Genomic DNA, 22,918 nt, shown 5'->3' with positions numbered 1-22,918 from the left:
TATTTAGCTTATGTTGACTCCATACTGAATTATTTTACTTTTGTGATCCTTCTCTTTCCCCGTTCTCTTGAAAAGTCTCCAAAAGAATGCAATCCCTGGATAATTCATTTGTGAAATGTGATTAAAATATTAAGGCATTAGATAATAAGTATAATGAATGCAGTTTAGGGTAATGCAGTCTAATCATCAGTAGAGTTGTTTTGTTTCCATTGCTTTAATTGGATACATGCATTACAATTGAAAGGAGCGAAATCTGTGATTGGTAAAAGATTTTGCTTCTTTTTGTATCCCCAGTGCTTTCGTCCATTGCCTAACCCCTGGTGGGTACTTCATGAGTGTTGGTTGGTTAATTGATTTTAAAGTAGGGAAACAAAAGTCCACTTATAGTCAGTGTCTGTAGTTTATCATTAGTGTTTTACCAAATCTCAAAGCCTATTTGATGGCCACCTGTTTGCTAACTCTAGTGGTAGAAGGAAATCTATAGTGGGCTCCGAATAGATTTCATGTTGAATTGTACATTGTCCCAAGTGTTTATTTTTTTTCTCTTTTTTGGATTTTGGAACAGAAAACCTGGGGTAAATAATAATAATAATAGTAAAATTCCCATTTTCCCTGAAGAAGGCATAGGCCATTGTAAGCTAAAGTACCTTAAAATATTTATTTTCTTATACCTGTAACTTGGGAACTGAAAGGAGTCATAGGTGGACAAGATAAAATATTCAAACCAACAAAACATCTTTAACTGGCGTTGTTGTGCTTTCATGTGATTGTTAAGGCATAAAGAATATAGCCTTGTAATGTTTTTCCTATTATTTTTGCTTTGAGAAGCATTTTTGTTTTTGTAGAGTTGATTTTTTTTTCAGGGTTTGTAATCCTGATGTTATCTCAGGTACCTCTTGTAAGAAAACTATTTTAAAAAATTATTTTCTGGACACTGCAGGTAAACTGCTATGTCTTTAATTTTCTCATGTAAACTGAACTTTATTGTACCAGCATGAACTATTGGCTACCACCATTCTTTGGTGATCTGTTGGAGAAAAATTGAACTGAATTATCAAACTTTTACAATATTTTAGGGAATTTTTAAATTGCTATCGTTATTACTTTGTATATGTACATTTTGTGTGCTTTATTTGAAAGGGAATTTTCTATAGAAGCAATTGAAGAACGTTGAGAAATCTGGTTGAATATTTAAAGCAGTAATATGCTGGTAAACGTTTCACAACTGGCTCCATGGAAAAAGAATGTTTGCCCCATATACTGTAGCATTAAATTTTTATCCTTCACTTTCCTCATTCTAAACAAGTATCAGAACTGTCAACCATGCCCTGATTTCTAGCATTTGCTGATTTCTAATGTATAAATCCTCATACTGAAAATTTAACAATTTTGCCTCCCTGGTATGAGTTCAGGCTGCCTCTAGCGCACCTGCTTTAGCATAGTCTAAATTTTCTTGAACTATTACATAATATGGCAGTTTTCAGAGTGTAGTCTGGCTCCACCAAGGATGTACAAAACCCTTTGATGGGATCAGTGAAGTCAAGGCAATTTTCATAACAGTAAGAAATTTCAATTTCAAATATGTTAACATTGACGTATGTCAATAACCCCTTAAACAAAAAAGCTCTATGTGTGTGATGGCTGTAAAGGAGCCCTCAAACTACGGGTGTAGTATAAAGAGAAATAGACTGAAAATGCCTGGTCTTGAATTGGCCACTTATCATGAGATCTTGAGCAAGTAGATTCTTCTTTCTTGGTCCCAGTTTCTATATCTGTGTAGGACCTGCCTTTCCTACTTTGAAGGACTGTGGGGTGGACCAAATGACAGAAAGAATGTAATATGCTTTTCAATTGCATAAAATTAAACACCAGCTTCTGAGTATATATATCTAGGTGGTATATCTCTACTACTACCTCTTTATTTGTTTTTTCTTTTTCCCAGTAGTTTCATATTGTATAAAACTTGAGAATAGATATACTGAATTAATGGTTATTTTTAATATTTTTCTGACAGAAAGCAAGAAGATTGCTGTCTTTCTTTTATTATTGGTAAACCTTTTAGTACTCTATGGTACTACTTCTTATAGTATTCTGTGTATATGTACTGTATCCATGTGTGGTGTATGCATTTGCCTCTTCAGCTAAAAAACTGCACTTTAATATTAGAAGATATTTTGGATCTATTCAGAAAGTGCATGCTTATGGAAACTAAATTAACTGGTAACTATTTAGATTATTTTTATTTTGCTAATATTCATAGTATTATACAAACTATGCTAATCGCTGATAGAACTCACAGTGCATTCGGGGTATGAGAAAATTAGTGTTAAGATAATTTGGATGGTATTTTGTTATGATGTACCTTCCATCTGTGACCCCACTCATGTTATTTTTTTCCCCCAAATTGCACTTTAGGCATTAATCCAGGATTTAAATAAACACAAAGCTACGGTGAAAATTTATGAGAATCTATGGAAGAAATTGGCGAAGACTTATAGAACTGATGATACTAGGGCATTAAGGAAAAATGGTGATGACTTCAATGCAGCTTGGGCTAATCTCAACCAACAGTAATTTAAAGACTTTATTGGTTAATATTACACAGTCAATGTGGAATATAATTTCTTTGTATTTCGTAAGTAAATGCATTATCCAAAGACTTAAGCTATGGTTTCCAGAGGTATATACAACCATTTTATTGTTGTTCAGTCATTCAATCATGTCTGACTCTCTGTGACCCCATTTTGGGTTTTCTTGGCAAAGATACTGAAGTGGTTTGCCATTTCCTTCTTCAGCAGATTAAGGTGAGCAAGAGGTTGAGTAACTTGACAGGATCAGTGTGTGAGGCTGGATTTGAACTCAGGTTTTCCTTACTCTAAGCCCAGCACCCACCAAGCCATCTAGCTTGTCTCCATGCCACCATTTATTTATGACTTATTAAGTTTTTGTCATTAACAAGCAAATCAGTAAGCATCTATTGAAGACCTACTATGTCCCAAATGCTGTGCTGGCAGTACTGGTGATAAAAATGCAGAAAGGAAGCAGCTACTGTTCTCTTGGAATGCTCACCCTATCAAGTGCTTGTCATTATTAATAACAATCATTATTGTTCTAGCTACTGGGCAAGATTAAAAAAGCAGGTATTATACCTGTCCTCCTTGAGTTTGCCTTTTTTTTTTTTGGATTCCTTTTGATAGCAAACTGGACTAATATTATGTGGTCTATATCGTATTTTTAGAGTGACTCTTGCCTTATCTTTCTCAAACAAGCATCTGCCTTGGAATTTCTCCCTAAACAATTATCAGAGTTTGTTATTCATTCCATTTTTGTTTGCTTTGTTTTCCTATTTCTCTCTGCATACTTTGTTCCAAACATTGCCCCACTGCTTTGATGCTGTTGAATGCTATATATGAGTAAATGCGTATAGCTGATCTTTATTGGGAAAGTTTCCTTTCCAGCAGTTCCCTTTAACAATGAAGTACAACGTCTATACCTCTCACCCTCCTCGCCGTGAAAATCAGTAATCACATCTTAGTATAGAAAGCAAGATAGAAGATTTGAGTCACTATTCTGTTACTCTGTACGTTTGTGGGCATATTTTTTACTAAGTCTAAATTTACTCCTATGTAAAGAAAATGAAAGCGAACACTATAATGCACTTTTCAATAAAGCTAAGTCATTCTTGTCTTTCAGTCCTGGTAGGTCAATTTGGAGAGCATCTTATCAGTGGGGGAAATCTTTGTCTTCAGCCTCAGTGAATACTTGGGTTTGAAGAACCATAGTCTTTAACTTCTGCTTAAAATTTCTTTCTTATGCTTGTCAGTGCTCCAAAATATTTACTTGTTTCTTGATTCTGAGAATGACTCCAAAGGTCTAAGTGCAATTAGTCTCTCCTCTTCTCAGACCTTTAGATACATGATGTGATTTACTTCGTGGTATTTTGATTTCAGAATTCTGCATTTGACTAAAGTAGATAATATTGGATTCCTTTGCAGTTCATATTCAATTCATAAAGCATAGCCAGCAATTTAGAAATGATAGTAAGTTGTTTTTCCTTTTATTTTTGCAACAATCTATAAAACAAATTTCTGTAGCGATTCTGCAGACAGAATTGTTGTTCAGTCGTCTCTGACAGATCCCTTGGACCATAAAGTCCATGGAGTTTTCTTAGCAAAGATATTGGAATGGTTTGCCAATTCTTTCTGCAGTGGATTGTGGCAGAGAGAGGTTAAGTGCCTTGCCCAGATTCACACAACTAGTTAGCGTCTGACGTCACATTCGAACTCAGGTCTTCCTGACTCCTGACCCAGCTCTTTATCTGTTGGGCCATCTAGCTACCTCCTATAACAGTGTTGTAAGGCAAATTAAAAAGTATGAATATGGTTGAAAGAGATTAGACTTTGGAAGAAAGAAATCTAGTGCAAATGCTATGTTTTGTAAGAGATTTTTAGGAGAAAAAGTATGTAATATTAAGTTCTCTGTGGCTCACTGGAGGAAAGTTCTGTTTTGATATTACATCTGTTGGATATGACAGTGGGTTTGGATACATGAGCTATAACCCATGACTGAGAGGAAAAGAACAGCAGGATGCCCTCCTTAGCAAAGAAAGATGCTCCTTAAATATAGGTTTCCTACATAACAGCACCATTTGAGGAGTAATCTAAACAGTGAAGACTTTCGCAGAGGATAAAACTTTCTAGAAAAATCGACCACTTAGGAATATAGACCTGCTTTATTTAGGACCTCTAAATCTTTTTTCCTTTGCTTTGTAAATATTTTAAGACTGGCTACAGCAATAGCTGGGTTAGATAGAGTAGGAAATTAAAAATGGATTATACTCAAAGATAATACTTCCTCTCTCATAGCAGGGGAACACAACACTCACATTTTCATTCAGTTGTGATAATGCGAAAGACAACTACTCTTTCATCAACAGGATTTTCAAAACTTGAACTTATTTTTAAATAGATATATGGTAGTTTATTAGAACATCATGCTTATTGGAGACATATATATAGTCACGTTGGTTGAAGTCTTTCAAATGCACATGACCTTCCTTCCCTCTTTCACCAATTCCTTCCTTCCTCCTGCCATCCTTCCTTCCCTCCCTCCCTCCTGATCCCATCCCTCCCATTCCATCCTTCCTTCCTTCCTTCCTTCCTTCCGTCCTCTCCTTTCTTCCTCCTTTCTTCTTCCCCCACCTCTTCCTCCCTCTTTCCCCAGTTCCTTCCTTCCTCCTCCCATCCTTCCTTCCCTCCCTCCTGATCCCATCCCTCCCATTCCTTCCTTCCTTCCTTCCTTCCTTCCTCTCCTTTCTTCCTCCTTTCTTCTTCCCCCACCTCTTCCTCCCTCTTTCCCCAGTTCCTTCCTTCCTCCTACCATCCTTCCCTCCCTTCCTCCCTCCCGATCCCATCCCTCCTATTCCTCCCATTCCTTCCTTTCCTTTCTTCTTCCTTTCTCCTTCCCCCACCTCTTCCTTGCCCCCCTCACCTCCATTCCTTAGTTTGAAAAAAAATGTACAGAAAGTAATATAAAATCCTCAACTATCCCAGCTGCTTGGGAAATCATTTCCGCTTATAAGAGATTTCTGGATAGTTGAGTATTTACCCATTTAACTACTAAAACATTTAAAACTCTTTGCCACGGATTTTTTTCTTAAATTTGCTGGATTATCCTCCTGTCTTCTTAAACAGTTTATTTATTTGATAATTAGAATGATCCACAGTTTTATTTGTAAAGTGTCTTTGTAGTTACGTTTCTCCCTGAGTCTTCTTTTTTCCCTGGGGGGGGCGGGGTACTCTTTTCCATCGTTTATTAGAAATCTTTAGATTCTTAGAAGTGGAAATGACCTTAAGTAAAAGAGTGTCAGAATGTTGGCTTCAGGATAGTTATACCCCACCAACTGTATAAACAGATCTTCTTTCCTCAACCCTCCCTCCTTTCCCTGGCCTCCTGGGTGATAGGTAGAGTTTCTATATAGTTGATAGGGTTCTAATTAGATGAAATGTCACATGGAAACCAACAGCCATAAGCATTGTATAGTGGTCCCTGATATATGAAAGTGATTAAGAATTCTCAATTAAATCTTCTATCGATTACTTGTATATCTTCCACGTATTGTGTACCTTTGATATAGTGTCACTGAAGTTCATTTCACAGAATTTTTCATTTTAGCAACTTGGAATATTTTCTTTCTGTCTTTCCTATTTTCTTCAACTTTACAGAGTGATGTAGAAGGTTCAGGATAAAGTAAAGTTATTCTGACTACTTAATGTCTAAATTAAATGATAAAATAACTTTTTAGAGCTATGTAGGTTTAGTCATCGACAGCTAAGTCACACAGCAGTGGCTAGAATGCCAGGCCTCTAGGCAGGAAGACCTCATTTGAAATCTGGTCTCTGACTCTTAAGTATCTATGTGACCCTGGGTAAGTCACTTAACCCCATTTGCCTTAGTTTTCTCATCTGTAAAATGAGTTGGAGAAGGAAATGTCAGACCCCTTCAAGTGTCTTTGACAAGAAAACCCCTAATGGGATCGTAAGGAGTTGGACGTAATTGAAAACTGATTCAACAACGGTAATATTTTATCTGTATACTATCGTAAAATTCCCAGAATATGGTGAATTTAGGTCGTTAGTCATCAATTTAGTTCATTTGTTGCACAATGCATGTGCTCACATTTGTTTTCTGCCATATTAGTTGTTAGAAGAAGTATATAAGGAAGTCACTAAGTTGCTGTTCACTGGTTTCAGTCATATTTGAATCTTTGGATTCAAACTGGATTCAAATTTGGATTTCAAATTTAGGATTTTCTTGGTAAAGAGGAAACTGAGGCAAAGAGGGTTAAGTGACTCCAATGACACATAGCTAGTCTAAGGCTGGATTTCAACTTGGGTTTTCCCCAATTTTAGGCCCAGCGCTCTTATCCACTGTGCCCCCAGCTGCCTTCAGTAGCTAATAAGCAGTTGCATGCCATTGAATTGTTGCTAACCTTTGTCTAGTTCTTCAAATCAGAAGAAATGATGTCAGATCAGGTTTTCAGGGCCATACACACATCTTTACCATAAATCCCCGTTCTGATGATTCATCCAGGCCTATATATAAGTGAGTGAATCCTCAAAGTCTATGTCAGCTGAGATTTGTCCGTCCAACCCTGTAGTTCTGAAACTTCTGGCAACAGACTGTTTAGATTTTCCAAGAACCAGCCTATCTGAATGGAGATGGCTCACTCACTGAGTAATGAAAGTCTTTATCAAGTTCCAGAGGTTTATCATCTGTCTTGGCACAGCTAATATCTACACTCATTGTCAAAGAGCTTTTGGTTTATTAAAGTGACTTCATCTCATTTCCGAGTCATAAATACATATGTCATGAGAAGTAAGAGAGCTACAATGATCCTTTCCACATCATGGGGTTTAGGGGCACAGTGCCCCAGTGATCTGAAAAATCCGCATAAAATTCTTTGGCCCTACCAGAGATGAAGTTTGAAATATTATGGTATCAAAAGGGAAAATATGTTGACATTATACAATATTGTTCATATATTTTATGCATTTCTCAGTCTCTAAACTCACATTTTCTGCATCGTTTGCTGGTCTTCACGTGTTTTCTATGATTTCCACACAACTCGCAAAACATTCTCACTTAATTTCTTATGTACAACTGTAATATATCAAAAACTGCAATGGGGAAAATCATGATGTCAAAGGGATAACTACATAGGAAATCCCTTATTGAATGAAGTCTCATTTTTGAGGATGGTTCTTCATTTTCAAAAATTGTTTTAATTCAGTTTTTCTTTAAGTCATTTTGTTTAGCTGGGAATATGGGGAGAGAAAATAACGCTTATGAAATGACTGAATTGAATGCCCCCTTTCCAATTTCCCATACAATAAGTGCCCTTTTGGGGTATGCACAAACATTAAATGTTATCCCCAAATAAGAATAATAACTCAGTTTTTCACAGGAGTGATTTTGTAATTTGAATTTTTTTGTGCCTTCACGAATTAATATTCATATATGCAAATAGAAAATTCTTACTATTCTTGTTTGAAGGAGGAGAAAGGAAGTTTATAGAGGGCCTACTTTGTGCCAGGCACTGTACTAAGTGGTATGCAAGTATCTTGTTTGATCCTGAAGTGCACCAAACATATGAAGGGATGAGTTTCTCAGCTACTTTTGGTAATTGGTAAAAAGGAACATTCCTTTTTACATTATCTATTAACTTCATGTTGCTCATGTACATAACATTGGATGTTATTTAAGGTTTGCTTGTCTGTTGTTGCTTCCAGCGCTCGAGGAAGACAAATTTGCTTAGAGGTGGACCTCAGGTCAGTGCAGGCCTTCTTCAAGATTATGGACAAATTCTGGAATTGGTTGACGGAGGCAGAAACTTCAACTCACGTACTTGCCAATGCGATTGAGCAGGAGGATGCTTTGGAAGAGTGTGTTTTGTACAAGAAGCTGAACAAGCAGTTTGAGGTGAGTGATTCTGAAGCCAGCACATTGATTCATGGCTGCACTTTACATTGTAATGGGTCTACATATTGGTCTTTTTCCCCCCACTTAATAGTGTTTTCTTTTTCCAATTACTTGTAAAGATAGTTTTGAACATTCACTTTTATAAGATTTTGAGTTCCCATTTTTTTCTCCTCCTTTCCCTCTCTCCCTTTGCCCCTCCCCAAGCTGGCAAGCAATCTGATAGGCTGTATGCACAATCATATTAAACATATTTCCATGTTAGTCATGTTGTGAAAGAAGAATTAGCGCAAAAGGTGAAAACCATGAGAAAGGAAAAAAAACAAAATATGGTATGCTTTGATCTGTGTTCAGACTTCATAGTTCTTTCCCTGGATGTGGATATCATTTTGCATCATGAGTCATGTGGAGATCTAAGGATCATTGCTTTTCTGAGAAGAGCCAAGTCTATCAAAGCTGATCTTTGCACCGTGTTGCTATTACTGTGTACAGTGTTCTCCTGGTTCTTGTCAATGTTATTGTTCTTGTTAGGAGGTAGAAGGACCAGTAGGGAAAGGGGTGGATCTTGTCCTTGTTATGAGCCTAGGGGCGCTTAAAATAGAGGCCTGATTTTGTTATTGTGGTAATCAAGATGCTTATTCCAGATGGATGTATTTTTCTAGTTTCATAACTTCTACATTCATCCCTTTTGTGGTTATCCTCATTTGACCTAAAGTTTTTTCTTCTACTGTTTAATTTATTTAGACTTCAGAATGTCTTCAGAGAACATACACATATACTTACACACATGCATATATGTATGTGTATACAAACGTATTTGTGTGTGTGTGTATTTCCTCCAACTACCCTAATACTTAGAAAGGTCTCATGAGTTACAAATGTCATTTTTCCATGTAGGAATGTAAACAGTTTAACTTTAATGAGTTGAATTAATGGCTTCTCTTTCCTGTTTACCTTTTCATGTTTCTCTTGATTCTTGTATTTCAAAGTCAGATTTTGTATTCAACTCTGGTCTTTTCAACAAGAATGCTTGGAAGTTTCATTTATTTCCACTGAAATATTCTATTCAGTTTTGCTGGGTAGGTGATTCTTGGTTTTAATCCTGGCTTCTTTGACCTCTGGAATATCATATTCCAAACCCTTCATTCCCTTAGTTTAGAAGCTGCTAAATCCTGTGCTATCCTGATTGTGTTTCCATGATACTTGAATGATTTCTTTCTGGCTGCTTGTAATGTTTTCTCTTTGAAGTGGCAACTCTGGAATTTGGTTACAATATTCCTAGGAGTTTTCTTTTGGGGATCTGTTTCAGGAGGTGATTGATGGATTCTTTCCATTTCTGTTTTACCTTCTGGTTCTAGAATATCAGGGCAGTTCTCCTTGATAATTTCTTGAAAGATGATGTCTAGGCCCTTTTTTTTTTTAATCATGGTTTGAAAACCTTTACCTTTATCTCTTTTTCTTATGGTACAATAACATTCCATTCCATTTGTATTTCCTTTTTTGTTCAGCTGTTTCCCAATAAATGGAAATCTCTTTTGTTTCTGGTCATTTGCTTACCCTCAAATTACTAATTGGAATATTTTGGCATATAGAAGACTTCCCCCTTTGTCTGTGACATTCTTGGGATTTATGTGATATTCCTGTTTAAAGCTTAGAGGCAATTTAGTTTTGTAAGCTAATTTCCTATTGCTTTTTTGGGCAGTTGGATCAATATTCAGCACTGTAAACAGTGTTATTCATGTACTTGTGTTCCCACAGTTTCTCCAGCATTCAGTATTTTCATTTTTTATCATCTTTGACAGTTTTTTAAAAAAATATATGAGATGAAACTTCAAAGTTGTTTAATTTTACAATTTCTCTCTCTTAGTGAATTAAAACATTTTTGATATTTGTTGATAGTTTGGTTTTCATTTCTTCCTTTTCAAACTCTTTATATCCTTTGACTACTTCTCTCTTGGGGAATGGCTATCCTAGAGCATCTCCAAAGGACTATTAACTGTTTTTATTTATCAGATAGGCCATCTTATTGTCGAAGGCCATGATACATTACATTATTGGCTCTTTGTGACAGTGTAAAGACATTCCAGTTAACTTGACACAGCCCCAAGTTGTTGTCCAGATTGCTTTTATATGAAAATAATTTTTCCCCATTTCTTTTTAAAATCAATTTGGTGATATATTTATAAACCAATGGTTATATGTGTGGCCATGTAGGTCCAGTATAGACTGCTCAAGGCATTTATGTGTGTGTGTGTGTGTTAACAGCACCACTTTATCCCCTTTTCCCCAGAAGATCATTAGTTTCACACCATGTTGTTGATAATTTTTGCATGTATGTGCAATGTAAAGGAAAGGAGATTTGACTGTTTGATACTATTTGAAAGTATCTCTTATACAGTTTGTCATTTTAATATTTAGATGCACAATTTATACTTTATCATCCATGTTCAGGCAGCATGCCCTTATTATTTTTCCTGTACTGAGCATATCCTTGTATTTATGTAATTTGAAAGACTTTAAAATTTGTAGCAGATTAGCCTGTATAATATTGATTAGTACTTAACACATATTCTTATATTCATGTCTAAAGAGATATTTGGAAGAATATATTTGAAATAGTAATAATTTATGGATAAAACCAAACAAGTCTTTGAGAAGAATGTGAGGAACTGTTAATGTTTTCTATCTAAAGAGTTTAACCATTCCTCCTTATGTTATTATATTAGGGAACATTTTCTTACGATGACACATAGTCATTCAAAATATTTAAAGAACAGTCTTTATTATGTAGGGAGAAATGAGAAGAGAAGTGAGAAAAAATTGAGGACTAACGCTAATGTGAGGATTTTTTCAGAAAATGAGCTATAATATACATTTTAGACTAATGTTTGCAAGCAAAACAAAGCAATTCTCATTACACATAAAATTTGAGAAATATTTTGTTTGCATATGTGTTAATAACCTATAAAAGCCAAATAATCCATTTATTTCCTTTAGCGTAAGCCTCTCAAACCCTCAATTTCAAGTATTTGTTAATTTAAAAGAAAAATTAGATTAACCAAACTTCTCCCCCAAACTAAAACCTTACCTTTAAAGGGAAGTAAATTGAAAGCAAACTTAACATAAAAGCAATTGTTGGAGTTTGATTTTATGTACACAGTTTAAATGAAGGTGCAAGGGAACCCAGGGCATTTTGTGAAAGGGGAACGAGCCAAAGCTGACGACATTCCTTGTACATAGCTTAGAATGTGTCAGGTCTTAGGGACGGCCTGATACATAGCCATGATAGAACCGTGAGAAGAGCAAGTAGACATTTTCCCTGTGTTCAGATGAATCTTGGATGAAATGGAGGTAAGGTGTGCTATTGTTAGTTTGAGTTCTGGAAGGATGCTACATTTTTCTGTATCCCATGTTTTTAATGGAAAAGTATTATCTTGAGCAGCATTTCTTTCATTGACCCACTCCAGGGCTGTGTCAAGTTTCTTATAACTCAAGTAATCAATTCTCTTAGTGGTAGAATGGTAACAGAAGCATGTGCTCTTCAAGTGAATATATGTTTGACTTTAATATTTAGTAGTTAGGAATAGGTGGGTAAAGAAATAGGAACTGAATAAAGTGTACACAAATTCGAAACTAACTTTCTAGTAGGCTACTTCCCCTAATATTTTAAAACATTGCCATGTTCCTCACTAAAAAAATTCTTAGTATTTCTCAAACTAATCAGTTAATAAAGAATATTTGTTGAGCCCTTGTGCTCATGATATGTTTTGCATTTTAAATATTTTATTGACAGATATTTTAAAATGTTCTGACTTTCTAGTTTCTCTCACGTTTTGTTCATAGAAGACTTCTTTATGAAAACTAAATACAGTTAAGTAATACAAATGAATTGTGATTGTGATTCTAAATCATGTCCCAAAGTGAATGTCTCATTCTGCACCTGTGGTCCATTGCCTCTTTCAAAGGGGTGCAAAATGTTCATCCATTTTCCTACATGTCTTCCAAAACCATGATTGTACCCTGCTTTGGTCAGAGTTCTGGTCTTTCTGAATTCTATTCCTTTATATTACTGTGGTAAATTCTTCAGTTTCTGCTTACTTTCTTTGTAGAATGTTAAATATTGAAGGATGCAGAGTTGTAGGAATAGTTTAGAAAATATTAGTCATTCAATCTGAGAACCTCGGAGATATCTAGTCCAATCTCTTCATTTATTATGTTATAAGAAGTTGAAGCCCAGAGAGACATTTCTGCCCAATATTCAAAGCAAATGAGTAGGAGAGCTGGACTAGAACCTAACTCTCCTGATTCCTGGGTCAGTGCTTTTTTTCTTCTCCCCCACCTTGCCAAAAATTTCCCTGGAGAGAGATAAAATATACACATGAAGATACTGAAAAATCCTGGACAAGAAAATATTCCTGGAAGTTAAATAATGTAACCTTACCATAATGAGAATCTACCTGATCAATAAGTGTCAATGTGACCACAGTTCAGCCAAAGGCCAAATAGGTAGAGAACATGGACTGATGTGGTTATTTCCCTAACTTGTGGGTTCTTGTGGGAGCTGGGATGAGATGTAGGAGTCAAGGATAGTATATGATTTGAATAGGTGAAGGAAGTAAGCTGTTCAAATGGGAAGAGGAAGGCAGTTGGGTGGTGCAGTGCATAGAGCACTGGGCCTCGCATTTGGAAGACTCATCTTCCTGAGTTCAAATCTGGCCAAGTCACTCAACCCTGTTTGCCTCAGTTTCCTCATCTGTCCAATGATCTGGAGAAGGAAATAGCAAATCACTCCATTTTCTTTCCCATGGAAATGCTACATAAGGTCACAAAAAGTCAGACATGACTAAAAATGACTGAAAAACAAAGTGAGAAATAGGGCAGACATGCTGGTTGTGATTTCATGGATAATTCCACTTGTAAAGCATGTTTCATGAAGTTCTGCCTATTTCAGTTCTTCTTTGACACTAAGTGTTTTTTTCGGTGAATGTCAATGTTACCTTGGCTTGCAGAACCAAAACATGACGTTGATTGCCTGATTGGTAAGGTCATGCCACAGACAAGATGTTTTTCTTGTTGTTCAGTTGTTTAGTATCTGACTTTTTGTGACCCCATTTGGCATTTTGTTGCTGGTTTTCCATTTCCTTCCACAGCTTATTTTACAGATGAGGAAACTAAGGTAAACAGGATTAACATAACTTGCATAGGGTCACACCTGGCAAGTGTCTGAGGCTGGATTTGCACTTAGGTTTTCCTGACTCCAGGCCTAGGGCTCTTTCCACCATGTCATCTAGCCTGCCCCACAGGCAAGGTAAACAACTGCAGTTTTTCTGTATTATAATTTTTATAGTTACCGTATACATGTAGCAATCTATTGATATAATAATATCTATCATTAAATATGTTAATCACCAGTTTTCTGCTATTTAATTTTTATTATTAATATCCAAAGTATCTTGTTGATAAAGTTATCTTTGACATTTTTTATCCTTTATTACCACCAATGAAATCATGCTCGGTTCTTGATGTCATATTTTTAGTTTTGGTGTTCAATTGATTTTCTTTTTTTGGTGACTGAAATCTAAGTGGGAGAGGCTTTGATTTTACTAAACTCATTAGCAAGCATTTCTTGAGTGTCTACTGTGTGCCCTGTACTTTGAGGAGAGTAAGTAACTTTGTTAAAAGTATCGTCACCTCATGATTCTCCAGTGTGCACTCTCCCATCATTTGGTCTTTAGCTGCGTAATTGACATTCCATCCTGGCAGTTCTATAATCAATACCTTGGCATATTCATTCTAAACAGAGGGAGGCGCCATAGGCTCAGGATGTGTTCTAGTAGAGGAATGCAGAAAAGAAATGAATGGTACACCACTGGCTGGTAACTGAGCAGAAAAAAACACTGTATGACAGAAACATTGTTAGGTATTTGAAGCGATATTGAAGTAAATACCGAAAAGACCTGAGGAAAGAGGTAAAAATGTTTTAAGATTTATGAAGATGAGGTTGTTTGTGTGCCCTTTACTGCACAGGAAGACTAAGCCTTCTTGCATGACTCCTTTTCTGATTTACTTTTTAAAGGAATAATATGACAATTGCACCATATGATGAAACTGTAATATTACACAGGTTATTAGTTTGAGCAAGACAGTGATAATGAGAAACATCTGGCTTCTATTTCTGGCTGTGATCTTTGACCAAAGCATTGAATCACTCTGTTATTTTCCTCATATTCAAAATGGGAATTAAATCTGAACTTGCTTCAGTTTTCACTTGTGACAGTGACCCTAAGATGGTTTAGAAGGTCTCACAAGGTCTAATCATATAGTCTGCCTTCTTTTTGTGCAAACGCATCTTATTCTTCTTTAAAATAAACTTGAGAACATAAAGCAACCTTTTGAAAAGGGAATCCCAATATTCTGGAATGACCCATAAAATAGTCTTTTATTAATGTTACTTCTTAATTAGGTAAGCCCTGACATATTCTGTTTAGTAATGGCTTTACTTCCCGGTATGGAAATGTGTGTTTTGGATAGCTCTTTGGGCAGATCTGCTTCAGTGTTAAGCAAAAACATTTGCACCTCTGCAGTTATTCTTTCGTTCATTTGGTTAGGTTTTTTTTTTCTTAGATAATCTAGTTTTGAGTCCTGTCCTCGTGTGATTGATTAGCCCTTAACGTATGGCTTGATACCATTAGAGCCAGGTATCCCTCTGTTCTTCTCTGAAGATTTATAACAGAGCCTATTATTCACTCACTCAACAGTGCTCTGCCAGAGCTGCATTTAGCGTGGGAGTAAACACATCCTTCTCTGGAGTGAGGGAGTGAATGCCTTTCTATCTCCTAATATAAACCAGCTCCGAGGGATGAACTATTATTATCTCTTGGAGCTGTCTTCCCAAGGGGCTTCTGCTTTGTCTCAGCAGCATTCATGTTTCACTTAATGTCCTTCTTGGCTACCAACCGTGCTCCTCTATGGCAACAGACAGCACTGGGCTCAACACCCGTGCTGAGCCGAGCAAACACTGGCTTGGGGGAGCATCTGTCAGGGGCTTTCTGTTGGGCGTCTACGTGTGCTTTTTAGATTGAGAAGAATGTGAAGGTGTATAATCCTTCTCCTTGGGAAGCTACAGCTTGTACCTCTCCAATGTATTCCTGGAAACGAGCATGCTCAGAAGATTGGCAAATCCTTGTCCAGTGACCAGGAGGAAATGAGCATTGCTCTTAATTTATCATGCAAATTCTGAGGTGTCTTCAGAAGTGTGGCAAACTTACAATGATGGCTGTGGTGAGAACATCTCTTCAGAAAGTTGTGGTTTTGTTGTATCGTTTACAAAGGATGGCAATTTCTTCTCCTCGGTACCAGAAGCTCTGTAAGGTAATTGTACCCTGAAAATGAACGTCTCAGGAGATTGATTATCTGACCCCTTTTTCAAGCTTTAAAAACTGTCCTGAGAGTGATGGCATTGAGGTACTTTGCAGAATGCCACGTTACACAATTAATTTGGCTGAATTGTTTGTGTAGTTACATTTGGGCTAAGAATTGTAAATAATATTACAACTTTAATGAATGCTGTCTTTTCTAATAGACGAAAGGTTGTTTTGTTTATGATATTCTGCACTGAAGTGTTTGCAGAGAATGTAATTAGTCGGTATTTTAAAAAATACTTTGTTATTCTTCTGAAAGGCATCATCTTACTAGTGTAAGCATTTTACTGATGTAAGTGTCAGAAAAATTAAAAGTAGGTCGTATAAAATATTATTTTACCCTATTTCCATAAAACCAGTCCCCCTCCCAACACATCTTTCATTCTGTCATCTCATTAATTTTTTCTGTTTTTAAAATCAGAAGCGCATTTAGAGAACCATGGAAAATTGGTCTCTTTAGAGCTTGTTGCCTCAATTTTAGAATGGTTCCTTTTTTTTATTTAGGAAGACTCCTTTGTCAGTAATTATATTAGATATCATAATATTGAAGTGTTAGAAGAGGATGTCAAGGGTTTTCCAGTTCCATCTCTGTCCCCGATCTCTCTCTTTTTTTCTCTGCTTTGACAGGTGGTCCTCTCTGCAAGTTTGTGCACTTCCATAGAGTGGGAAGAACTTAGAGTAAAACAAGTGTTATCTTCTAAGAAATACTGAGCAGAAAAAGGGAAATGATTTAAAAGTTTCAAATTTCAATTTGTCACTCCTTAAATCGCCCATGAGTTTGTACATCAGCCTCTCTTTTGAAGTTAGCACTGTCAGTTTTATTTGTGGAGAAGCTATTATTTATAATTTAGAGATAAGTCTTATTCCTATAACTTTTTCCAATGACTTGCTGCAGAATTCCATTTTAATATTAGTGTCAAACCCGTTTTCCAAAAATCCCTTTCAAACATGATATTCTCAAAAACTTGGATTCAATCCCTTGTCAGACACACCTGTGAGCAGAATGAAACTTGGGGCTTTTCATTTTCTCTTAATGTGGCTAATATAGAATATAAAAAGTATTGAACTTTATTTGCATGGCAAGTTTGTATGGTGCTTGAGAGCGAGGTGCACAATCAAAGTATTGTCTTTCGATTCTTTTATTTTCTTTGAACTTTGGCTAAAGCAGTTTTTCCTTATAGAAAGTTTTCCTTGGGAGATGTGTAGCAGGTTATGATTGATTGAAGTACTGAGACTTTCTTTGCCAAGAACCTTCGGAAATATTTCTTACTCACTTGATTAGCTAAGCGAGGCTTCATAGATAGGATTTAGTAACAATGTCAGCTGAGATAATCTGTATCTTTAATTTCCAATGTTTGATGCAGTGTGGTGTGTTTCAGTGCATGTCAAAGAATAAATCTGATCTGCTCAAAGCATTTTTTCATGCAAATAAGGCAGTTTTGTTAATAGAGAAGAAAAGCTGATTCACTCATGCTTTTTTTGTGAAAGAAATTACAAGCATGAATACATAAAGCATCCTTTTTTTGTTTGGAGCTGGGTCACTTCACTGATACGTTTGTACAGACTTGCACAATCGATCATTTGTCTCCCTTCTCAGACAGCCAAATGACTCCACTAGGTACAGCCACGAAAGTTAGCTCAGCCAAACATGGTCAGCTGCAATATCAGTAAAGGAAGAGGAATGCTTTAATCAGTTTGGCTAATAACATCCCAAATAAGGGATACCCCAAATTACGATAAAATTTTGTTTACCTTGACCTGTCACTGGGATTTCGTTAGAACAGAACAGTCATTTAGGGGAGGGTTACTCTTTGGGCAGATTTCTTGAGAGTTTCCTTTATTTATAACATGAATATGTTTACAATAAATGTGCTATCTCAGTCTGAAAATGTTATTTATGTCACTTTGTACAGGAATTGATTCTGCCGTGTACTTTTTGTACCACTGCTCAATTAGCTGCTGATGCAGCTAACAGAAGAAGAAATTTACAGTCCCAATATTTTCCAGCAGGTGTCAACATAAGGCAATGCTATCAAAGCTCTGGTTTAAGGAACCAAGAAACTAAAAAGGAAACTGGCATGAATATTGTAAATTAAAACGACCTAGTGGGAGATGGATGCATAGCATTTGTTTTGTTGAACTGAGCAAATTTATTTTCGACATTGACAACCCTGAAATGTGCATGATGTCAGTGGGGTACAATTAGATGGCTGAGAGTTGCTTGCCTTAATAGTTGCTTAGTCATCGCTACTCCTCTGAAAGATGTTTAATAGTGGTGACCGAAAACAATTCTACAGCATAGGAATATTTTTTTGTAGTTTGTCATCTATAATAGAGTTTAATGGAATTCCATTTGTTATCAGTCTTCATGTATCAAAGGGATAAATATCATGAATTCATGTTCTTATTGACAGCAAGAACATTAGAACATTAGTACAACTTGGTCATAGGTTAACCTCAACTGAATTGAATTCCAGTGGTCAGTCATTGCTTCTCTCGTACCCTCCCACTACCCTAGTTACTAGTTCCTTCCTCAGTTTGTTAGATGTGTGGTTGTCTCTTTAAATGTTGAAGCCCCAAAGTAGATTGCCAACTTCTTGGGATTGATTCAAGCAGTTTCTCTCAGTACCTTGCATATAACGAGTACTTAATAAACGATTGTTGCGTTGGACTGGACTGGAATTCAGAAGTTGTAGGCTTTGAAGAAATCCCTTGTTTATGTTTGAAAACATTCAACTGTTTGAAGAAGATTGGCTTTGTTATGAGGAAGATCAAAGTCACTGGTTAAGTCCAAACATCATGCTAATTGATGAACGTAAAAACCATTGTCTTTGGCTAGCAGAATAATGAATCACTAGATAGATAATTTTTCATTTTAAATGAATAATTGGAAAAATAACCTTAATAATTAACGAAATGCAAATTAAAAACAACTGTGAAATACTAAATCAATGATTTATTAGAAAAAGTAAATAAAAACCAAAAAAATCCTGATGACTTTTAGGCTCTGTGGTAGCAAGTGAACTTAAAAAATTGCTTGTGGCAGTGCGGATTGTTGCAGTTCTCCTCCTTAAGATGGTTGACATTATGCAGTAACAGTTTTCAAACTGAATTTACCATTTTGCCATACTACTTGAGTGTATATAGCCCAAAGATACAGTGCAAAAGAAAAACAAAGAGACCCATTGATAAGATGTTTGTAGATGCGGCATTTACAGTAACAAAATTGGAAATAACCTAACCACACGCAAATTGAAAAGTGACCAAATAGACTAGGACATATCAATAGAGTGCCGTAAAAATGCTAAATTAGAATAATATGCGGACTATAGAAAAGCTAATGCAATAGAATAAAGACTGAATGTGGAGTGCTGTATGCACACAAAATTGTTTAACTCATACTATATAATCCTAAGAATCAGAAGTATTTAGGTACTCAGAAGTTTCTGCTGTTGATTTATCTGTATGTTTCTTTTTATTATAATGTTGATGAAGCATATTTGAAAAGATCTCATGATAAGAATTGAAATTAAAGTATTAGTAGATATATATTTAAGATTCAGTGATTTTTGTAATCATTTTTGTAATCATTTTTGTAAATTCTCAGATTTCTAAAACTTTTTTTATCATTTTATCATTATCATGTTTCACTGCTAAAATAATCTTTTATCATAGTGCTATAACTGATCCTCTGAAAGCTTCTGTTTCTCTCATGTTATTGTGGAAAATGCCAAACACTGCATCTCAATCTCTTTTGCAATGCAGGATAATTTTTTGTTCTTTTTCTTCAGGCATATAGCCAGTTTCCTTATTCAGGCTTATTCCCTCTCAATAAAATCTTCTTAGTATTGTCATCTTAGAGATTTGGATGTTCCCTTAACAATTTAACTTGTAACCAATGCATGCTTGTCCGTCTCATTTGATGCCTTCCCCATCCCTCCCATATGTTTGCCCCTGGAAATCTACTGGACCTTTCTCCTTAGTCTTTCTCCCTGTTAGTTATCCTTTATACATATTGTGTGGCCAGCCATCTTCTCTTTCTATTCCACCTTTCTCTGATGACATAATTTACTCTTTTTTTTTGAAGTTCCTTTTTGTTTCAGTGTTATATAGCTTTTCTCCTACATCCACTAAGTACCTCTCCATTGATCTCCATGAGATTACTCATTTAACATGTTTTAGTGATTGTTTTCCATGTCTCAAACAGTATAGAGTATTTTAAAATTTTTGTCCTTTTTGGAGTGATGTGGTGGGGAAGATATTAATATTAAAAGGTGGGGTTTTGTTTTTAGGAAAAGCTTAATATCATGAAAGGAGACTTGTCATTTCCTCATGTCAACACATTTCCTGTTTAGTTCTGGACTCAATTTGTCCATTTGTACTGTCTAGTGATATTGTTATATTGTGGTAATGACCCAAGTAATTTTAGTTTTATCCTTCATCTGACAGTGAGGATTTTGCACCTCATATAACAGTGAGTTTGTCTACCCTGAATTAATGATTTATTTGAGGACACTATTGTGCATTAATTATTAGCTCAAGACTCATGAGATATCGTCATTATGAAGGAACTGTCTATATTGTGTGACAGTGGAGAAGGGAAAACATTTGCTCATTTTGAAGTAATTGCTGCTAATGGAATGGCATTGCACCACCTAAGTTCCCCTAGAGGTAGGAATATGTCAGTTCCAATCTTGTTTCACTCAGTTAATGTGTGTGAACCATGGGCAAGTTACTTAACCTCTCTTAGCCTCAAACCCCTTTTGTCTCAGTTTTCTTATATGTAAGTCAAAGATAATAATAGCACCCACCTCCACAGTGTTGTGAGGATCGAGAGCGCTAATAGTATATGGAAAATGCTTTGCAAACTGTAAAGTGCCATATAAATGCTCCTTTTATTACAGAAATCACCCAGCATCAACTCTAGGGAACAGTGGGGTATTGGAGTAGAACTTCAACGAGCATTTATTAAGCTCTCTTACTATATGCCATGCACTATGGTAACACTGAGGATACAATGAGATTCTATACCTTCTTTATTCATAGAGGCTTTGAACTTGATTTGAAGGAAATTTTTAAGGTAGGAGCAGTGGCCTTTGGAGTAGAATCATTGGTTTCAGATAGGTGAGAAGTTCTAAAGAATGAATTCCTTCAAAAATTAGGGTACTCTTGTATTTTTTTTTAAAAGCTTGCTATCTCTAGGTTCTGGTACATATATGTAAGGCAGAAGAGAAAAAAGGATATTTATTAAATTAGTTACATTCACAATCATAGAGTTGGCAGGCATGCCTTGATTTTGGGTGATTGTACAAATGTTCACAAATTCAGGATCAGTAGAGTTAAGTTCAGATAATCCTACTTTCAAATAAAAATCAACGGCCCCGATACAAAACTACCTAATTCTGCTAATGGTGCAAAAAAAGATCTAGGTTTGTCAATAAGTCACATAATGAACAAGAGTTTCCTTAATGTCATTATGTAAAAAATGACAGATAAGGAGGAAAATAATCTGGGAAGCATATATTAATTATCTCATAATCCTCTAAATTGAGTCTACTAAAACCAAATCAATTTAACCTGAGGGATATGAAGAGTTTTGAGAGAATTATTACAAAATTATTAAAGGATGTAAAAATAGTATCAGGAAATATTAAAAAAATAAAAAGAAAAGAAGAGAAAACTGATCAGCTTGGAGAATTAACTTGATAATTGAATTTAATATTAGGAAAGTTGTTATGCCCAAAGTATGTTTATTAGTAAAATTCTGTTTCCTAGCAGTATGATTTAGGATAATTAGGTTGGCCCAATGGTGGTGTTGTGTACTAAAATTGATTGCTGCGGTGTAAGGCCGCCAAGAATGTAATCCTTGCATAGTTGGTTGATTTCTATGATGTCCTGTCCTAAAGGTAAGGGAAATAGATTAAATAACTCCTGAGCATTTTCCCCCCAAAATCTTTCTTTTAATTGTTTCTTTTCAGGAATCATACATGAACCAAGGTCATCAGCAGTATTGAGCATTCTAATATAATCACATGCTTAAAGTTAAGCTTCTTGAGCTGTCCATCCATGCCAAAGGATGGTTTAGAAGTGAAATATATTTTTAAGAAAGAGAAAACCTTTTAAATGACACCTTTTACTAATAGATATATATATATATACATATATACGTATGTTATGTACATATTAGAATGAATTAATTATATTGTATTTGGAGAATTCAGTGTCCCTAGAAATTTTTGGTTCTACATTTTAATTTCTTTTAATATAGTTTAATTTCTTTCCAATAGGAAAATACTGTAAACTTATATTTGGTATAGTTAAGTAGAAATTCAGTGACTGAGCTATGTTTTTTTTTCTTTAAAATTTAAACTTAACCTAAAGTCGTTAAAATATTTGTATGTCCTTCCTTTTGGCTAGGGTTTCATACTACTTCATTTTGTCTTTTTAAAATGATTTCTCTGACTTCCTACCCTGCTACTGATTTATTGTTATGATTGCTAACATTAAACAAAATAATGCATATATTTGGTCTCTATGCAAAGCGTATGCATGCTCTTGTTTCTGAGAGGGCTTAGAATACATAATTCATTTTTCTTTAGTATTTATGGTTATATGAAGGCAGTGCTATTAAAAAAAGGAAAGGAAAGATAGTAATATGTCTTATAAATTATAGGACATCCTCCTCGAATAATCAAAGGAGTTTTTAGGTTTGAACTATTCCTTATTTATAAATTTGAAAAATCATCTTATGGTCTTTTTGCCACAATGTAGTAACGTGTGGCCTTTGCCTTCATGGTTAGAGGACATCATAAAGACCATTCTTTGTGTTCTTCCTTCAACTAGCACACTAAGGTCATCATGTACATTTATTTTCTCAACATGAAAATGTGTATTATTGAAAGAGCTAATCCCTTTGCTATAGAATGTGTAATGGCTTCACCATGATAACTGGTGATGAGTCAGAGGATTGATGTAGCATCATAGAGTAATTGTACTGAAAATCGTGTACTTCTGGCAAA

General features: G+C 35.5%; 1 protein-coding gene across 6 annotated transcripts in view; it reads left to right on the top strand.

The window, feature by feature from the left end:
- The window catches only part of LOC140526979 (utrophin-like), an 88,092-nt gene that overhangs the window by 9,217 nt on the left and 55,957 nt on the right, over positions 1-22,918 (top strand). For 5 of the 6 annotated variants that reach the window (XM_072643595.1, XM_072643596.1, XM_072643593.1 and 2 more), the window contains exon 6: positions 2,416-8,481. In XM_072643595.1, coding sequence (XP_072499696.1) covers positions 2,416-2,574 — 159 coding nt within the window. In that variant the 3' untranslated portion in view covers positions 2,575-8,481. The remainder of the gene's footprint in view (positions 1-2,415; positions 8,482-22,918) is intronic. The other variant, XM_072643594.1, reaches the window with a different exon arrangement.

This window comes from Notamacropus eugenii, chromosome 2 (genome assembly GCF_028372415.1).
Source record: "Notamacropus eugenii isolate mMacEug1 chromosome 2, mMacEug1.pri_v2, whole genome shotgun sequence".
NCBI classification, from domain to species: Eukaryota; Metazoa; Chordata; class Mammalia; order Diprotodontia; family Macropodidae; genus Notamacropus; species Notamacropus eugenii.
The sequence above is the reverse complement of the archived record's forward strand: the minus strand, read 5'-3'. Positions and strand labels throughout refer to the sequence as shown.